Below are 20,799 nucleotides of genomic sequence, written 5' to 3'. Positions count from 1 at the left end.
ATACTCGAGAGTATAAGGGTGGAGCGGGGAGTTGTCAGCTCCCTTTTCCACCATTCAGCCTGTGCAACTGAGTCTCAACACAGCAGGCACGATTACATCACTATCTCGTGCCTGCTGCATGGGGCTGCAGACAACACACAGCCCAACAATGAGTCAGAGGAACGAGACTAGGTGAATACTTCTATTATTTTATTTTAATTTTTTTTCCTTGCTAGAATTGTGGGGAAACTCTGGGGATATCATACTGTGTGGGGATTTATCGGTTCCGTCATACTATGTGTAGGGGACTCTGTTTATGTGGAGCTCTGGTGTCCATCATACTGTGTGGAGGGCTAAGGCTGCTTTCACACATCCGGTTTGAGCTGTGCGGCTCAATCCGGCTGTGAAGCCTATGCAACGGATGCGGTTAAAACACCGCATCCTTTGCATAAGTTTTTTACATGCGGCCGGTCCGGTTTTTGCCGCTTGCGGCATGCTACTGAGCATGCGCAGTGGCAAAAACCGCATGCGGCGGCCGGATGCGTTTTTTTCCGCATCGCGCCGCATCCGGCATCCATAGGGATGCATTGGGAAAAGCGCCGCATCAGCCGGATGCGGCGCGATGCGGTTTTTTTTTGCCGGAGCAAAAAACGTGCCAGGGAACGTTCAATCCGGCCACCGCATCGGCTAAATTTGCCGCATGCGGCAAAAGCCGGACCGAACGCAAGCCCATGTGGCACAATGCGGCACTAATTAAAGTCTATGCAGGAAAAACGCAACCGGCAGCAAAAAAAAACGGTTGAGGTTTTCCTGCAAAGTGCCGGATTGTGCCGCATTGCAAAAGCCGGAGGTGTGAAAGCAGCCTAAGGCGGCATCATTCTGTGGGGGTGTGCCTGGGGGCATCACACTGTGTGGGGAGGAAACATTCCATGGGGGTGTGCCTGGGGACATCAAACTGTGTGAGGGGCTGTGGAAGCATCATTCTATGGGCATGTGACTGAGGGGGATCATACTGTGTGGGGGAACCTGTGGTGGAAAAATTATGCGGGGGTGTGCCTGGGGGCATCAAACTATGTGGGGGATCTGTGGAGGAATCATTCTATGGGCGAGTGACTGGGGGCATCATACTGTGTGGGGCGCTGTAGAGGCAACATTCTGTGGGGATGTGTCTGGGAGCATCAAACTGTGTGAGGGGCTGTGGGGGCATCATTCTATGGGTGTGTGACTGGTGGCATCCTACTGTGTGTGGGGGGGGGCTTTGGAAGCAACATTTTTTTGTGGGGTGTGGGGGGTATGACTGGGGGCATCATACTGTGTGAGGTAGCTGTGAAGGCATCATTCTGTGAGGGTGTGCATGGAGGGGCATCATACTGTGTGAGGAGACATCAGTCTGTGATTGTGTGTTTGGCGGCATCATACTGTGTGTGGGGGGGCTGTGGAGTCATGATTCTTTAGGGGTGTGACTAGAGGCATCATACTGTGTGTGGGCTTTGGAGGCATCATTCTGTAGGGGTGTGCATGGGGGATCATACTGTGTAGGGTGACTGTGGAGGCATCTTTCTGTGGGGGTGTTATTGGGGGCATCAAACTATGTGGGTGCTGTGGAGATATCATTCTGTTGGGGTGTGACTAGGGACATCATACTGTGGGGGGGACAGTGGAGGTAACATTCTGTGGGGGTGTCACTGGGGGCACATACTGTGTGGCTGAAGCTGTTGATGAAGGTAGAAGGGCTAAATAACGGAGTAGTGTGATTTGTAATCATTATAAAAAGCTGTAAATTATCTGGTGTTGATCAGCTGCTACAGGTAATAATACAATAAAGCTTATCACAACGTGTATTAGCAGGAGCAGTTAATTAACAGTAATAATTCTGCTTAATATTAAGTAAAATAAATATTTACTCTTATACTCCCCGACAGTCCTGGTCTCTCTTGTGACCCTTTGTGAAAATTACCGTAATTGCCGTCCCCTGATACACGGGGATTTTAATTGACTTTATTCTTGGGATCAGTCTCCAGTGTCTGACTGATGGAGAACTAACCGCTCTGCAGAATGATGGGGTCACAGCGCAGCAGCCACTGGGCCTGAGTGCGAAATGACCCCCTTAACGTTGTCATTCTATGAATAGAAGCCGAGCATTGGAGCTCTGTGTTACATCCAAAGAGCGATGACCCCTAAAACGATTTGTTATTAGCATTATCGGCAAAGGATTTATACAATTGCACTGAGAGAAATGAAATATTTTACCCCAGTGACTTCTTCTTCATGGCGGGAACAATCTCTGTCTCTATGTCCACATTTAGATCGAACTTTAGCGTGAAGCATTCCTTACTTGGGTCCTGCAAGGAGAAGATACAAATAAGATACTTTACTCTTCCTATATTTTGCAATAATGACTGACAAACAATAAGTCTACAACAGGAGTCATCAAACATCAACTAATGGGTGCAGGTGATTGTGTAAACAGGAGCCCAGAATAGTACATGAAAAAAAGGTGACTCAGTGGTGACTCTCACTAGGTTTTCATTGTAAGGAAACAGAGTTGGAAAAGGGATGGGTAAACAATACAGCAATAAATCAAAGCACAGTTGGCAATGTACACAGTAACAATCGACCCTTCAGTTGCATACAATCACTTTAGGTTTTGATTAACAAATTCCACTAACAATAACCCAATCCCGGTCTGTCTGTCACCCTACTTCTAGGCGTAGTACTCAAGTATACAAGAAAACTTCTATATAAGTTTGTCTATTCTAATGGCACACTAAACTTGGTGCGGTTGTGTTGCAATTTGCTGGGTCAACAATCTAACTCAAGTAACTACCGTAGTTATACTCTTTTAGTCCCGTATGTCATGGCGGGAAGTAACAGCCTGGCTCATTTGGACACTGCGCTGGAGCAAATGTTCCTTTCCCAGTCCCCAGTATTCATCCTGGTCCTTACCTGGAGACGGTGCTCAGTATTCTGTCTTCAGTGCTTGACTACGAGATCTGGTACGCCCTTGGAGAGGATATTTGGCATTCGGGTTCCTCTGGAGATGATAGGACTCTGGTCTTCTTTGGTCTCAATGCGCTTCCAAATACTCTTTCAGATACTTCTACTCGAGACGACACGGATCTGCTCCCCTGTGTACAGGTCCGCTTCCCTGCTAGTCTTGGTGCCAGCTTTGCCTCGTTGCTGCTGGCCCACCTGTTTATATTTTGTAACTGCGCCACAATTGTCACCTGACCAGGAGTTTCCTTCTCTTTCCTCGAGTAAACACACCCATTGCACTTCAGTTCCTGTCGGTTCTGGCCCATCGGCATATGGTGGAGTTCCTCTACAAATGACGTTGGACATTGGATAAAGGTGTCTTCTGTTTGCCAACTCTTTACATTCTCTTTTCTTTTAAGTCGCCAGTCCTCGGGCGAGGAGACAGTTTCAGCACTCTGACGTTCTTCAGGGGTGGTCCTAAGGTTGCCAGTAGTTGGTCACAATCCTGAGCCTTTTGAATGATGCTCTGCCAGATAAACGCATCCTGTGCATATCTCATATGTAGAGCACTGGCATTGGAAAGTTAAGTTCTACAAACCTCCTCCTGGGGAAGCTTTACAGGGACACTAAAAGCTTCTGGCACTACATGTTGAGGTTCAAGTTCAGGCTCACTGTCCGACTCAGCTAGAGGTGAGGACCCCACTTCTCAAGATTTAGTGGTTACCGCAAACCATTCATCCTCCTCGCCAGCAGTACCTCTGGATGTGGCATCCCGCTGCTCATGTTACAATGCAATACCTGGCTAGGTGCTTCCTCCTGTTCTTCAATACCTGGCCAGGTGCTTACTCCTGTTCTTCAATACCTGGCCAGGCGCTTCCTCCTGTTCTTCAATACCTGGCCAGGCGCTTCAACCTGTACTTCAAGTCGGACTTCATACAATGGGTTATCGGGGCTGAACTCTTCTGGTCACCTTGTGGGTAGTCACCTCCCACCAATAATCCAACGTGTTCTTAGGGCGCTTAGCCCGGATCAACACCCGATCACTAGGCTGAAGGGGTACCTCTTGAACTGTAGTTACATCTGGATGATCCATCTCCCGAATTTTTTGTTCCACCAGTCATCGCAATGTTTATAGTCGATGACGATGTTCTCGCAACCGAGAACTGACATTGACCCTCCCCATAGCTCCTCCCTCCCCACCTCTCCATAGAATTTTAAAAGCACCAATTGTCATGTCTTATCTTAGAAATATGAATTTCTGTCATCACTGAAGCAGATTTTACAAATTTTACCTCAGTCCAGGAGGAGCAGAAAGCAAAATTATTTTATACAATTTATTCCAAAGTTGCTTATTTTCATGAGTACTATTAAGTTATTAAATAAAAATTAAAACAATGGCTATTCTTTAAAGAAGACCCCAAGTACAGTGCCTTGCGAAAGTATTCGGCCCCCTTGAATTTTTCAACCTTTCCCCACATTTCAGGCTTTAAACATAAAAATAAAAAATTTTAATTTTATGGTGAAGAATCAACAACAAGTGGGACACAATTGTGAAGTTGAACGAAATTTATTGCTTATTTTAAACTTTTATAAAAAATAATAAACTGAAAATTGGGGCGTGCAATATTATTCATCCCCTTTAAGTTAATACTTTGTAGCGCCACCTTTTGCTGCGATTACAGCTGCAGTCTCTTGGGATATGTGTCTATCAGTTTTGCACATCGAGAGACTGAAATTCTTGCCCATTCTTCCTTTGTAAACTGCTGGAGCTGAGTGAGGTTGGATGGAGGCGTTTGTGAACAGCAGTTTTCAGCTCTTTCCACAGATTCTCGATTGGATTCAGGTCTGGACTGTGACTTGTCCATTCTATCACCTGGATACGTTTATTCATGAACCATTCCACTGTAGATTTTGTTTTATGTTTGGGATCATTGTCTTTTTGAAAGACAAATCTCTGTCCCAATCTCAGGTCTTTTGCAGACTCCAACAGGTTTTCTTCAAGAATAGTCCTGTATTTGGCTCCATCCATCTTCCCATCAATTTTAACCATCTTCCCTGTCCCTGTTAAAGAAAAGCAGGCCCAAACCATGATGCTGCCACCACCATGTTTGACAGTGGGGATGGTGTGTTCAGGGTGATGAGCTGTGTTGCTTTTACACCAAACATATCATTTGGCATTATGCCCAAAAACTTCGATTTTGGTTTCATCTAACCAGAGCACCTTCTTCCACATGTCTGGTGTCTCCCAGGTTGCTTGTGGCAAACTTTAAACTACACTTTTTATGGATATGTTTGAGAAATGGCTTTCTTCTAGCCACTCTTCCATAAAGGCCAGGTTTGTGCAGTGTACGACTGCTTGTTGTCCTATGGACAGACTCTCCCACCTCAGCTGTAGATCTCTGAAATTCATCCAGAGTGATCATGGGCCTCTTGGCTGCATCTCTGATCAGTCTTCTCCTTGTTTGAGATGAAAGTTTGGATGGACAGCCTTGTCTTGGTAGATTTGCAGTGGTATGATACTCCTTCCATTTCAATATAATCGCTTGCACAGTGCTCCTTTGGATGTTTAAAATTGTGGAAATCTTTTTGAAACCAAATCCGGCTTTCAACTTCTCCACAACAGTATCACGGACCTGCCTGTTGTGTTCCTTGGTCTTCATGATCCTATCTGCGCTTTAAACAGAACACTGAGACTATCACAGAGCAGGTGCATTTATACGGAGACTTGATTAAACACAGGGGGATTATATTTATCATCATCAGTCATTTAGGACAACATTGGATCATTCAGAGATCCTCAATGAACTTCTGGAGTGAGTTTGCTGCACTGAAAGTAAAGGGGATGAATAATATTGCACGCCCCAATTTTCAGTTATTTATTTTTTTAAAAAGTTTAAAATAAGCAATAAATTTCATTCATCTTCACAATTGTGTCCACTTGTTGTTGATTCTTCACCAGAACATTAACATTTTTATCTTTATGTTTGAAGCCTGAAATGTGGGAAAAGGTTGAAATATTCAAGGGGGCCGAATACTTTCGCAAGGCACTGTATCTGGCTGATAGAATAATAAAATACACGCTTTGCTTTCATAATGTACCCTAAGTGTGAAGTCACTGGTACGTGATGGGTGGGGTATGAGGGGCTCTGGGACAGGTTTTGCAAGTGATGTTTCTGCTGAAATGTCTCGTAAAAGAGCAGTCAAAGACTAAACAATGGACTGTCATGTATAGCCTCTTCCCCTTTGTAATGAGGGAGATCTATAAATGAGGACAGGCAAGGAAGCAGAGGCAAACGCTAAACTAACTTTAGAAACGAGAGCTGAAGTCACAGGTCAGCGGCGCCCATTGTTTTCCCCTCACCCTTTTAAGAACCGCGGTTATTTTAGTGACTCTGTAGTGAAAACTTAAAAATATCAAACTTTAAAAAGAAACACAATGTGTCCTGTGTCTGAGCAGGAGGGAAGGGCACAGTGGGTGCAAAGAAAGCTCCGCAACCAGGAATAAGATGACCGCTATTAGACTAAGTTCACATGTCCAGTAATCATCCGTGATCACGGATCCTGCAGAGATCCGTTAGCAAAAAAGTTGTGCAAACACAACTTTCTTCTTCAAATTGATTTTTTCAGGATCCATTTTTTAACATTGGAGTTTATGGAAAATGGATCCGTTACTGATCGCTATTTATCTTCCGTTTGAAATGGGTCCTGTAAGAAAAAAACGGATCCGTTACACATGACTAAATAGCGATCCATGCACAGATATGTTTTCTATAGACTCCAATGACAAAAAAAAACATCCGGAAAAAATCAATATTTTAAAAATGGACAAGAAAGTTGTGTTTGCACAACTTTTTTGCCAACGGGATCTGTTCTAAGGGATGATTGTTGGAAATGTGAACTCAGCCGTAGGCCCCCTCACACGTACGTGAGAAACAAGTTTTGCACAGACGTGTTGAAGGTGCGTATGGCCCTCCATGGCACGTGATTTTGGCACACTTGTGTTCTCCGTGTGCTGTCTGTGATAGCACACGGAGAGCAGGAACTTTTTACTCACCTGTCACCGGGGCTGCTGTCTCCGTCGCTGCTGCTTCCGAGTCCATGGTGCAGGGAATATTCATGAAATGAGTGACAGCAGCGCAGGAAACAGGTGAGTGTGTGGTCTGTGTAATTTCAGTGCTGTTGGAGAAAAACGGACTTGTCTCTGTGCGGAACATACGGACACGCGTGTGAGGCACACGGACCCACATACGTGACAAAACATGGATGTGTGTGCAGACACATTGATGTCTACGATACTCGTGAATACATTATACGTACTGAACTCATAGACGTGTGAAGGGGGTCTTAGGGTGTCCTCACACTGCATTCCTCTCCCTGTTAAGTGGTCCCATTGGGACTTCCGTCCGAATCCCATTTTGCGGACTGGAGGTGGACACCCAGACGTAGTAGACTGTGTCTGAGTGTCCGCCTCCAGTAAGCGTATACCCCTGAAAATGGTGCACGACAGAGCACACAGTAACTCCATCTGCCCCATTATAGTCAGTGGCCCCATAGATACATACGTCCGAATCTCATTTTGCGGGAGGTTCGAATGAAAGTCCCGACGGGACCACTGTACGGGGAGAGGAACGCAGTGTGATAGTGGTCTAGTAATTGATGCACAGAAGGTGGATAATTTTGTTAGGGTCCAGGAGCTCCTAATCTACACCATTCCATAGAAGGGTATATAGACAATCGCGGACACAGACAGAAGAGGCCCCTGTGCAAGAACAATACATGGGCCCTTTTCAGCCCAAGAGCTTATCAAAATGTACAATTTCACCTGTTTTGGGGGTAAAAATGGGCCCCTGACCTCTTGGGCCCCTGTGCGGCTGCACAGGTTGCACCAATGATATGTCCGCCCTTGGATATAGACTTCTTCATTCATTGGCATAATGAGCTGTTGGAAATATGTGCATTACATTGTGCTATTCCTACTGCCGAGCCTGTGCCTGACATAGGATAACGGCACAGAACACACAGCAAGTCCAAACTTGGCAAAGTTTCTTTTGCTCATATCTAGTCAATATTACATTGTGGTGTTACTGAGGAATGCATGCCCTCTTCTCTGCATTGTCATCTTGACTCATAAATGATCAGTTTATGCAGAATCGGGAGAATTCCGCTCCTTCTGTATGTATCGTATCACATCTATCTCATTAGTAGGCTCCGGGGTCTGCTCAGGACATCAGATAGGGTTTACATAGTGACCATTCAGTTCTCTTTTTTTCCCGCTACATATTTCCATATCTGGACTGACTTCAGCACCACCTCCCAATGGTGGCCGATGAATGGACACATGGAGGGGAGGGGAAGGCTGGACAGGTGTCAGATATAATGGCACTGGTAGGGTTGAGGGAGAGTTAAAAAACTCAGACTATCTGCACACTGTGTGCGTGCACTTAGCAGAAAGTATCTGTCGGGAGAGTTTTCCTGATGGATACTTTACAATTACTGTGAGTCAAAATGATGGTCTTATGCGAAATGTGTATTCTCCAATTATAGAACATGGTGCAAAACTAAAATCAGCTCCGTATATAAGGTCAACTAAACCCAAATATCTCATTTGCAGGGGAATAATTATAGGGGCTGCATTGGTTGAAGTCACACATGCGTCAACTTGGCCCCTATGTTATTAATAGTAAGTGGTCTTTGTATTGTAAAGTGCTGTGGAATATGTTGGCGCTATCTAAATAAAAATTACTATTATTACAGTTAAGGATCCCTATAACAATTTGATGCAAGTAGAGCAGAAAAATCTGAGGCACTCACCACTTGTTCTGTTTAAAAATAGCACTTTATTTGGACATCATGTGCTGGATATGGAATAAAAGGAGCGACAGCTGTTTCGCCTGTCATTAAGCTTCTTCTGGGTCACCGGTGAACCGGAAGAAGCATGATGACAGCGAAACAGCTCTCTCCTTTTATTCCACATCCTACACATGATGTCCAAATAAAGTGCTATTTCTAAGGCCTCTGTCACACGTTTGTGCCTCCGGTACGTGTTTGGCAGTTTTTTCACGTACCGGAGGCACGTACACACGTGGACATATCATTTCATAATGGTTTGGACACACGTAAGTATTTTGGAACGGAACGTGTGTCCATTCCGTACTTACGTGTGTCTGTGTGTTTCTCACGCCGACATGTCCATGTTTTCTCCGGCAGCATGGGTGACACACGGCCCGCACCCGTACCACACGGATGTAGTGTGGATGTGGTCCCGTGTGACACGCGCTGGAGAAACACGTGTCATTATTTTAAAATAAAAAAAAACACATACTCACCTCCACCAGCTCTCCAGAATCTTCCGCTGCAAACAGTTGCTGCCAACCGCCGCTCATTATGGGAGTGTTATGGAGGTGGGCGTGATGTCACGGGCGCTAATCTCCGCCCCTCCGCTCGTCCGGAAGCAGCATCAGCGGGGAGTGGGCGGGGCTGGAGCCGAAGATCAGAACCCTGGACAGCAGCAAGGACCACGTGAGTATGCAAATTACCGGTTCTCTGTGTGTTATCGCGGATAGCACACGGAGAACACAGAGGACCGCACGTATTGGAGACACGTACTTACCACATGCAACACGCAGGGAAAATACGTGTCTCGCGGCATGTGCGTGATTTCCACGTGAGTGTGGCAGAGGCCTGAACAGAATCAGTGGTGAGTCCCGCATATGTTTGTACTCTACATACATGGAATTTAACATGCTTTTTGGCTGAGCACCATATATACTGGTCAATACCTGAAAATATCCGATTCCCAGGGTGCTATTTATTAGTTTTATTTGCTTATGTTTTGACTATGTAGCAGTGCCGACGAATATTATTTTTTACCCTATATCAATTTGCATTTGGAAAGGGGTTATCCAAGGCTTTGCACTGATTAGGATAGCCTATAATTGTGTGGTACTGATATAGGGAGCCTGACATCTGTGCCGCTGTGACTGGTACTTGATTGAGCATAGCACCAGGCGTGCATAATATTAAACGTCTGATTTATCGTGCTGTATTTCTATAAAACCGGCTGGACCTTTAAGAAGTGGTTGAGACAAAGTGTAAAATGTCATTGTAAGGGGTAGTCGGACCCCTGGTAGTGAAGGAGCGGTTTTTCCCCCCCTGAAGACGCCACAGTAGTATGGTGGCAAATTGTAAATGTTAATGGTAAAATGTTACCTGTTGTTGTAGTGATTAACCCCTTCAGCCCCCGGGCACTTTCCGTTTTTGCGTTTTTGTTTTTTGCTCCTTTTCTTCCAAGAGCCGTAACTTTTTTATTATTCCGTCAATCTTGCCATATGAGGGCTTGTTTTTTGCGGGACGAGTTGTACTTTTAAATGAAATCATAAGTTTTACCATATAGTGTACTGGAAAACGGCAAAAAAATTCCAAGTGCGGAAAAATTGCAAAAAAAGTGGGATCGTACAATAGTTTTTGGGATATTTTATTCACGGTGTTCACTATATGGTAAAACTGATGTGTGGGTGTGATGCCTCAGGTTGGTGCGAGTTTGTAGACACCAAACATGTATAGGTTTACTTGTATCTAAGGGGTTAAAAAAAATTCACAAGTTTGTCCAATAAAAGTGGCGCACATTTTGCGCCATTTTCCGAAACACGTAGAGTTCTTATTTTTTGGGATCTATGGCTCAGTGATGGCTTATTTTTTGCGTCTCGAGCTGACGTTTATAATGGTACCATTTTTGCGCAGATGCTACGTTTTGATCGCCTGTTATTGCATTTTGCGCAAAACTTGCGGCGACCAAAAAACGTAATTTTGGCGTTTGGAATTTTTTTGCCACTACGCCGTTTACCAATCAGAATAATTGATTTTATATTTTGATAGATCGGGCATTTCTGAACGCGGCGATACCAAATATGTGTATATTTATTTATTTTTTAACCCTTTAATTTTCAATGGGGGGAAAGGGGGGTGATTTGAACTTTTAGGTTTTTTGTTTTTTTTTTATTTTTTAAAACTTTTTTTTTTACTTTTTTTTTTTATTTTACTAGTCCCCCTAGGGGGCTATAGCAATCAGCAATCCGATCGCTGATCGCTATCTGCTGATCACAGCAATACCGCTGTAATCAGCAGATTCACTCACTTTGGTTTTCCCTCTGCTCTCGGCCGAGGGAAAATGAAAGTGAAAGATCATAGCAGCAGGCGTCATCACATGACCCTGTGCTACGATGGCAACCACCGATAGTCACGTGATAACACACGTGACTTCCGGTGGGGGCGGCGGTAAGTAACAAACATGGCCGCGCGCATTTAAATCTTGCTGCCAGACTTTGGCAGCAAGATTTAAGGGGTTAATGGCCGCGGGTGGAAGCGATTCCACCCGCGGCTAGCAGGCACACATGTCAGCTGTTGAAAACAGCTGATATGTGTGCCGATCCACGCCGCCTGCCCGCGGCAGGGGGCGGGGCTTAACGGGACACGATCCTGGACGGATAGATCCGTCCAAGGTCGTGAAGGGGTTAAACAGTTTCCCCACTAGGTGCCAGTGTAGAGCAGTGGTTCCCCTGGTAACAGTGGCAGGGAAGGAAGGGAGGTCTCTGAAGGCAGAGCAGTGTGCAGAGAGATGTGACTGCAGAGAGAAGTCTGAGGTGACGGGGCAGAGTGTGTGAGTAAAAAGTGGCAGGCAGCCAGAGTGAGTGGGCAGACAAAGAAGTGGAGGTACACGGGAACGGCCGTAGAAAGCAAGAGAAGTAGTTTCCCGGCAAAGAAGTGGAGAGGTGAGAACTTATCCGGAGCCGGTAGTCTGTGCTAGATCTGCCCTATAGTAAATCCGGGTTCAGTGTGCAGCTACTAGGGGGTTAACGCATGTCCCCTGCAGGCAAAGGAAAGTGCCCGTAGAGAAAAAGGAAACCGTTTTTGTAGAAAAGGACCTGTAACTTGTAACGTACTAAAGTAAACCTGCTGCAAACAGAAAGATGGAAGCTTTGTTTAATAAATCGGTGTTTGGTTTATCTGCTGCCTGCAATTGTCTCTTTCCTGAAAGTGAAGAAGGAGCTGGAGAGCACAGAAAGAACGCTGTCATGAATGGGCCCCATGCATCCACACTCTGCCCCAACAACACACCTGTTTTGCAAGTAACGGCCGGGCCGGGGTTCAGCCTGCGGCCCACAAGGCGAGGGGAGCCGACTACACCCCCTGTGGCGCCCCCTGCCCCCGTTACATTTTGGCGTAGTCGGCAGGATGAAGCCTGCATGCAAGAAACCCTGACCAGAGACTGTGAGGAAGATCAAGTGGTGCCTGACATGCTGAACGGGCCACAAGATGGCGGCAAGATGGCGGCCGTCCTCATGGACTCAGTGGAGGCGCGAAAAGTTGGCGCCAAACGAAAAGCGCTGGGCTGGCCTGGGAGGAAGAAGCCCGGAGTGCGCCGCCCAAAGAGGGGAGGTACTTGTCCCAAGAAGCTGCAGAGGTCTAAAGACGTGGGCGGCGCCGCAAGAAAGAAGAGGCGTCGCCAACGCTATGCAGACCTGGTGGGTGAAGCCGGGGGCGGAGTGTGTGCTAAAGCGGGAAAAGAAGAACCGCCTCCACCTTCCCCGGCGCCATTGCAATCCCAGCAGCAGAAGCAACAGTTCCAGTTACCTGTGCTACACAAAATGGAGGCCAGGACAGACAAGCAAGCCGTAGCGGGCGCGCTGGTGCCCGTAGGATGCGGAAGAGGACGTCCGATGGAGAGCTCGGTGGGAGAGTTACCCACCATCACGTTGCCGGCAAGCATGATACCGGCCGTGACTGGAGTCTCGGAGAAACCAGCGAAGGTCACGTTTTTTACCTCATGGGATGCCGTTACCGGGGAAACGACGACGGAAGTCCGGGCCACCTACAAGTCCCAGTTGACTCTGGGGAGCGGGCCACCAGGAGCATCCGTACAGATTCCGGAGGCGCCCGCGTCTGTTAAGGTAGGCCCTCTGCCCCCCTCAGGAGTTAAGGCCCCGTACTGGCAAGATATCCCAGAACCAGAGGTAATCGTCCGGAAGAGAGTGATTTGTTTGCCGTTGAAAACCGGTACTGTTGAAAGCCGGTGAATGTTTCCAGTTACAGTAACGTTAAAAGTACTGAACCCGGGAGGAGCTTAATGCAGAACTGTGCGTGGACTCCTTCCGTGACTGCTAAGAAGGAATCTTGTTGTCCTGTTGTTTTCTGCCCACCCAAAGACCGGGAGCGCTTGGAAATAGCCTCCGGGCAGAAGGTCAGCTAAGACCGGGAGCGCCTGAGGAGGGCCTCCGGGCAGATGTGCGACTAAGACCGGGAGCTTCCCTGGAGGGACTCCGGGCACCAAACTTGTGTGCCAGTCTGTGTGTTTTCCTACATGTGTTGTTTTGCAGGTACGAACCTCGCCAGGAGGCTGAGGTTAAAGAGGGGAGGAATGTAAGGGGTAGTCGGACCCCTGGTAGTGAAGGAGCTGTTTTTCCCCCCCTGAAGACGCCACAGTAGTATGGTGGCAAATTGTAAATGTTAATGGTAAAATGTTACCTGTTGTTGTAGTGATTAAACAGTTTCCCCACTAGGTGCCAGTGTAGAGCAGTGGTTCCCCTGGTAACAGTGGCAGGGAAGGAAGGGAGGTCTCTGAAGGCAGAGCAGTGTGCAGAGAGATGTGACTGCAGAGAGAAGTCTGAGGTGACGGGGCAGAGTGTGTGAGTAAAAAGTGGCAGGCAGCCAGAGTGAGTGGGCAGACAAAGAAGTGGAGGTACACAGGAACGCCCGTAGAAAGCAAGAGAAGTAGTTTCCCGGCAAAGAAGTGGAGAGGTGAGAACTTATCCGGAGCCGGTAGTCTGTGCTAGATCTGCCCTATAGTAAATCCGGGTTCAGTGTGCAGCTACTAGGGGGTTAACGCATGTCCCCTGCAGGCAAGGGAAAGTTACCGGGGAAAGAGGAAACCGTCAGCAAGAAGTGTAACCTATAAACCGATGTGACTTGATGCTGAAAGGTGTAAAGAGGAGTGGGAACTCATCCGGAACCGGTAGTGTGTGCTAGATCTGCCCTGCAGTAATTCAGGGTTCAGAGTACAGCTACTAGGGGGTTAACAAGTGTCCCCTGCAGGTGAAGGAGAGTGACCGTCAGCAAAAAGGGGAAACCGTCAGGAAGGAACGTAATCTGTAACGTTAAAGTGAAGTACTGAAGTAACTTGCTGCTGAGAAGTGTCACAGAAAATGGAAGCCTCGTTCAATAAAATGTTTCTTGGTTCATCAACTGCCTGTCTGTGGCTCTTTACTGGGAGTGGTGAAGAGGCCTGTGAGCCGAGAGAAAAAGGTGTCACCGAGAAGCAAATTGCCCACATGGAAGTGTCCCTGCCACCCACACTCTGCCCCACAAACAACACCTCCGTTTTAACAGTGACGGCCGGGCCGGGGGTCAGCCTGCCGCACCCTGGGCGGGAGACCGCGACTACAACCCCTGAGGCGCCCCCTGCCCCCGTTACACCATTAAACAAAAAAAGTTCTAAAAATCAGTTGCCGGGTTTTGTGCCTTTTCATTGTTGATATTTATGGACTCGCCAGCCATGGCAACCCAGGATCAGTATTTCCGATCCAGCTTCCCTTCCTCCTCTTCTTCAGACTCGGCTCTTTCAATTTGATCTTGGCACCCGGCCCGTCATTATGGCCGAGCTCTCCCAGAGGTTTCCTCTGTCCTCATTCCATTGATAAGACTGCTCAAGTGCGTAGCGGTATGACAATCCGGCAAAATGCCAACACTCGTCCAGCTTGCAATGATGCCACCACCACGTCATCTGCCCAACCACCACCCCCCCCCCCCCCCCCCGCCTCCAGCAGTCCGACTGAGCCAGCCACAGGAAGAGCTGTGCCATCATCTTAAAGCCACATTGCCTAATATTATGGATGTTAGTTAATGGCCACAAGCTTATAGACAGTTCCGCAGGCCTACAGAGAAAGGTGTAGCTATATGAGGCGCAGAGTGACACTGGTAACCAGATCCTGGGCTATGGGGGGGTCAAATGGCTTCACTGAAGTCTAGGAACCTTAAAGGGAATCTATCACCAGGATTTTGCCACCTAATCTGAAAGTAGCATAATGTAGAGACAGAGACCCTGATTCCAGGGATGTGTCACTTACTGGGCTGCTTAGTATAGGTTTGATAAAATCCCTGTTTTATCAGCAGGAGATTATCACTAGAGGCCTACTAAACCTGCTGCCAGGTAATTAAGCACATTAATAAGTCTTGTATTTCCCTGCCCTTTTCACTGATTGGCAGCTTTCTGCCTATACACACTGTACACAGAAAGCTACCAATCAGTGTTGTGCATGGGGTTATATAGTGCTCAGCATTCAGAGAACTGATAGATCTGCAGCAGAGAAAACAGAGATTTTATAAAAAAAAAATACAATAAGCAGCCTGGTAAGTGACACCACCAATGGAATCAGGGTCTCTGTCTCTACATTATGCGTCTCTCAGATGGGGTAACAAAAACCTGGTTACAAATTTCCATTAAAGGAAACCTGTCAGATTCCTCTGCACCCCCATATTATTTCTATGTCTGTGTAACCCTTTAAAACATAAGCAAGATGATGGCTTTATAATTGCAAAGCAATGCTCCAGTAGTGAGAAATCACATTTCAACATTTGGTATATACTTGTTTGAAGTGTATTGGGGTATTGTGATGCACTTACAGCTCCTCAGCCTCATGCTGTGCTCTCTGTTGCGTATGGGAACCAACGACCTGAGAATCAACCAGAGGAAAGTGGTACTAGGCAGGGAGCACAGTGTGTGGTTGAGGAGCTGTAAGTGTATTGGGGTGGGATGATGCACTTACAGCTCCTCAGCCTCATGTTGTGCTCCCTGCTGTGTATGGGAACCAAGAACCTGAGAATCAACCAGAATAGAGTGCCTAGCATAGGCAGGGAGCACAGAGTGCGGCTGAAGAGCTTAAGTGTATTGGGGCGTGACGATGCACTTACAGCTTCTTAGCCTCATGTTGTGCTCCCTGCTGTGTATGGGAACCTGCGACCTGTCAATCAACCAGAGGAGAGTGGTGCTAGGCAGGGAGCACAGAGTGCGGCTGAGCAGCTTAAGTGTATTGGGGCGTGACGATGCACTTACAACTCATCAGCCTCACGCTGTGCTCCCTTCTGTGTATGGGAACCAATGAGCTGTCAATGAACCAGAGGCAAGTGGTGCTAGGGAGTACAGCGTGCGGCTGAGGAGCTGTAAGTGTACTGGGGTGTGACGATGCCCTTACAGTTCCTCAGCACAACGCTGTGCTCCCTGCTGTGTATGGGAACCAACCATCTGTCAATCAACCAGAGGAAAGTGGTGCTAGGCCGCATAGGAATAACTATAAGTGCAGGGGTTGCAATTGAACCTACGGGAGCCTAAAAGGGGCCTTTGGCACATATGAAAAGACCATTACTAAGAAAGATCTGCAATGGAGGGGCCCCTTTTAAGAGCTTTTGTGCTGGGGCCCATGAGCTAGGAAGTGCATACAGTGTGAGGCTGAGGAGCTGTAAGTGCATACAGTGTGAGGCTCAGGAGCTGTACATGCATACAGTGTGAGGCTGAGGAGCTGTAAGTGCATACAGTGTGAGGCTGAGGAGCTGTAAGTGCATACAGTGTGAGGCTGAGGAGCTGTAAGTGCATACAGTGTGAGGCTCAGGAGCTGTACATGCATACAGTGTGAGGCTGAGGAGCTGTAAGTGCATACAGTGTGAGGCTGAGGAGCTGTAAGTGCATACAGTGTGAGGCTGAGGAGCTGAAAGTGCATACAGTGTGAGGCTGAGGAGCTGAAAGTGCATACAGTGTGAGGCTGAGGAGCTGTAAGTGCATACAGTGTGAGGCTGAGGAGCTGTAAGTGCATACAGTGTGAGGCTGAGGAGCTGTAAGTGCATACAGTGTGAGGCTGAGGAGCTGTAAGTGCATACAGTGTGAGGCCTAGGAGCTGTAAGTGCATACAGTGTGAGGCCTAGGAGCTGTAAGTGCATACAGTGTGAGGCTGAGGAGTTGTAAGTGCATACAGTGTGAGGCTGAGGAGCTGTAAGTGCATACAGTGTGCGGCTCAGGAGCTGTAAGTGCATACAGTGTGCGGCTCAGGAGCTGTAAGTGCATACAGTGTGAGGCTGAGGAGCTGTAAGTGCATACAGTGTGAGGCTGAGGAGCTGTAAGTACATACAGTGTGAGGCTGAGGAGCTGTAAGTGCATACAGTGTGAGGCTGAGGAGCTGTAAGTGCATACAGTGTGAGGCTGAGGAGCTGTAAGTGCATACAGTGTGCGGCTCAGGAGCTGTAAGTGCATACAGTGTGAGGCTCAGGAGCTGTAAGTGCATACAGTGTGAGGCTGAGGAGCTGTAAGTGCATACAGTGTGAAGCTCAGGAGCTGTAAGTGCATACAGTGTGAGGCTGAGGAGCTGTAAGTGCATACAGTGTGAGGCTGAGGAGCTGTAAGTGCATACAGTGTGAGGCTCAGGAGCTGTACATGCATACAGTGTGAGGCTGAGGAGCTGTAAGTGCATACAGTGTGAGGCTGAGGAGCTGTAAGTGCATACAGTGTGAGGCTGAGGAGCTGAAAGTGCATACAGTGTGAGGCTGAGGAGCTGTAAGTGCATACAGTGTGAGGCTGAGGAGCTGAAAGTGCATACAGTGTGAGGCTGAGGAGCTGTAAGTGCATACAGTGTGAGGCTGAGGAGCTGTAAGTGCATACAGTGTGAGGCTGAGGAGCTGTAAGTGCATACAGTGTGAGGCTGAGGAGCTGTAAGTGCATACAGTGTGAGGCCTAGGAGCTGTAAGTGCATACAGTGTGAGGCTGAGGAGTTGTAAGTGCATACAGTGTGAGGCTGAGGAGCTGTAAGTGCATAAAGTGTGAGGCTGAGGAGCTGTAAGTGCATACAGTGTGAGGCTCAGGAGCTGTAAGTGCATACAGTGTGAGGCTGAGGAGCTGTAAGTGCATACAGTGTGAGGCTGAGGAGCTGTAAGTGCATACAGTGTGAGGCTGAGGAGCTGTAAGTGCATACAGTGTGAGGCTGAGGAGCTGTAAGTACATACAGTGTGAGGCTGAGGAGCTGTAAGTGCATACAGTGTGAGGCTGAGGAGCTGTAAGTGCATACAGTGTGCGGCTCAGGAGCTGTAAGTGCATACAGTGTGCGGCTCAGGAGCTGTAAGTGCATACAGTGTGAGGCTCAGGAGCTGTAAGTGCATACAGTGTGAGGCTGAGGAGCTGTAAGTGCATACAGTGTGAAGCTCAGGAGCTGTAAGTGCATACAGTGTGAGGCTGAGGAGCTGTAAGTGCATACAGTGTGAGGCTGAGGAGCTGTAAGTGCATACAGTGTGAGGCTCAGGAGCTGTACATGCATACAGTGTGAGGCTGAGGAGCTGTAAGTGCATACAGTGTGAGGCTGAGGAGCTGTAAGTGCATACAGTGTGAGGCTGAGGAGCTGAAAGTGCATACAGTGTGAGGCTGAGGAGCTGTAAGTGCATACAGTGTGAGGCTGAGGAGCTGAAAGTGCATACAGTGTGAGGCTGAGGAGCTGTAAGTGCATACAGTGTGAGGCTGAGGAGCTGTACGTGCATACAGTGTGAGGCTGAGGAGCTGTAAGTGCATACAGTGTGAGGCTGAGGAGCTGTAAGTGCATACAGTGTGAGGCTGAGGAGTTGTAAGTGCATACAGTGTGAGGCTGAGGAGCTGTAAGTGCATACAGTGTGAGGCTGAGGAGCTGTAAGTGCATACAGTGTGAGGCTGAGGAGTTGTAAGTGCATACAGTGTGAGGCTGAGGAGCTGTAAGTGCATACAGTGTGAGGCTGAGGAGCTGTAAGTGCATACAGTGTGCGGCTCAGGAGCTGTAAGTGCATACAGTGTGAGGCTGAGGAGCTGTAAGTGCATACAGTGTGAGGCTGAGGAGCTGTAAGTACATACAGTGTGAGGCTGAGGAGCTGTAAGTGCATACAGTGTGAGGCTGAGGAGCTGTAAGTGCATACAGTGTGAGGCTGAGGAGCTGTAAGTGCATACAGTGTGCGGCTCAGGAGCTGTAAGTGCATACAGTGTGAGGCTCAGGAGCTGTAAGTGCATACAGTGTGAGGCTGAGGAGCTGTAAGTGCATACAGTGTGAGGCTGAGGAGCTGTAAGTGCATACAGTGTGAGGCTGAGGAGCTGTAAGTGCATACAGTGTGAGGCTGAGGAGCTGTAAGTGCATACAGTGTGAGGCTGAGGAGCTGTAAGTGCATACAGTGTGAGGCTGAGGAGCTGTAAGTGCATACAGTGTGCGGCTCAGGAGCTGTAAGTGCATACAGTGTGCGGCTCAGGAGCTGTAAGTGCATACAGTGTGAGGCTCAGGAGCTGTAAGTGCATACAGTGTGAGGCTGAGGAGCTGTAAGTGCATACAGTGTGAGGCTGAGGAGCTGTAAGTGCATACAGTGTGCGGCTCAGGAGCTGTAAGTGCATACAGTGTGAGGCTCAGGAGCTGTAAGTGCATACAGTGTGAGGCTGAGGAGCTGTAAGTGCATACAGTGTGAGGCTGAGGAGCTGTAAGTGCATACAGTGTGAGGCTGAGGAGCTGTAAGTGCATACAGTGTGAGGCTGAGGAGCTGTAAGTGCATACAGTGTGAGGCTGAGGAGCTGTAAGTGCATACAGTGTGAGGCTGAGGAGCTGTAAGTGTATACAGTGTGAGGCTGAGGAGCTGTAAGTACATACAGTGTGCGGCTCAGGAGCTGTAAGTGCATACAGTGTGAGGCTGAGGAGCTGTAAGTGCATACAGTGTGAGGCTGAGGAGCTGTAAGTGCATACAGTGTGAGGCTGAGGAGCTGTAAGTGCATCATTGCCCTCAAATTCAGTTCCAGGCACAAATGGACAGAACTATAAAATGTAATTTCTCGCTGTTTGTGCATCGTTTGGGGTCATAAACAGATCACTGGGCTTAACTTTTAAAGAGCTTCACAGTCATATATATAGTTTGGAGCCGTAGACGTTTCCAACAGGTTCCCTTTAAGTTATGAAAGGATGCAAAGGAGGGCTGGTGTTATGCGGAGCGCACAGAGGCTATTTTTATATCACAATTTATCTTGGATATGAAAATATTCACAAATCAATCGCCATCTACATAAGGAAGTAATACCGAGAGGCAGAGTTTGCCGGTCCAGGGTAATTGGCGGCCATCACTCTGCTCGTCCTGCCAGACAGATGCTCACATCCTGGAAAATTCATCCTGCATCGTATGAACTGGCAGCGATTCAGCTACGCCTGCGTCCATTACCGCACTGTGCAGCTCCAGCGTGACAGGGAATATTATCTTTAGCTGAAGCACAGTTAGCTGTCAATCACGTGTTACAATGGGAGGAAGCGATACTTAAAGGGGGTTCCAGGATTTTGACATTTCTGATTTGATCTTTACAGTGGGGGCAGTAGTGACCCATCTAAAATAAATGATCCCATACAGTCACCTAATGTCACCGCATAGAGGTGTGTGCTCTATAGAATTGGAATATAATAATATTTAATCACTTATATAGTGCTTTACATACTTCAGAAACACTGTCCCCATTGGGGCTCACAATCTATATTCCCTATCAGTTTTTGGAGTATGGGAGGAAATCAGAGAAAACCCACGCAAGCAAGTGGAAAATATATAATATAAACCTCTGGTAGATGTTTTCCTTGGTGGGATTTGAAACCAGGACCCCAGCACTGCAAGACTGCAGTGCTAACCACTGAGCTACCATACAGTACTAACCACTGAGCAACCGTACAGTGCTAACCACTGAGCTACCATACAGTGCCAACCACTGAGCAAATGTACAGTGCTAACCACTGAGCAACCGTACAGTACTAACCACTGAGCTTCAATACAGTGCTAACC

General features: G+C 47.6%; 1 protein-coding gene across 4 annotated transcripts in view; it reads right to left on the bottom strand.

Annotated features, from left to right (window-relative positions):
• Positions 1–20,799, bottom strand: part of PLEKHG5 (pleckstrin homology and RhoGEF domain containing G5) — a 395,051-nt gene that overhangs the window by 114,147 nt on the left and 260,105 nt on the right. For all 4 annotated transcript variants that reach the window (XM_075328647.1, XM_075328648.1, XM_075328649.1 and 1 more), the window contains one exon: positions 2,230–2,321. In XM_075328647.1, the coding sequence (XP_075184762.1) occupies positions 2,230–2,321 (92 nt within the window). The remainder of the gene's footprint in view (positions 1–2,229; positions 2,322–20,799) is intronic.

The sequence above is a fragment of the Anomaloglossus baeobatrachus genome, chromosome 11, assembly GCF_048569485.1.
Source record: "Anomaloglossus baeobatrachus isolate aAnoBae1 chromosome 11, aAnoBae1.hap1, whole genome shotgun sequence".
Taxonomy (NCBI): Eukaryota; Metazoa; Chordata; class Amphibia; order Anura; family Aromobatidae; genus Anomaloglossus; species Anomaloglossus baeobatrachus.
Note: the sequence above shows the minus strand (reverse complement) of the source record. Positions and strands in the feature narration are given on the sequence as shown.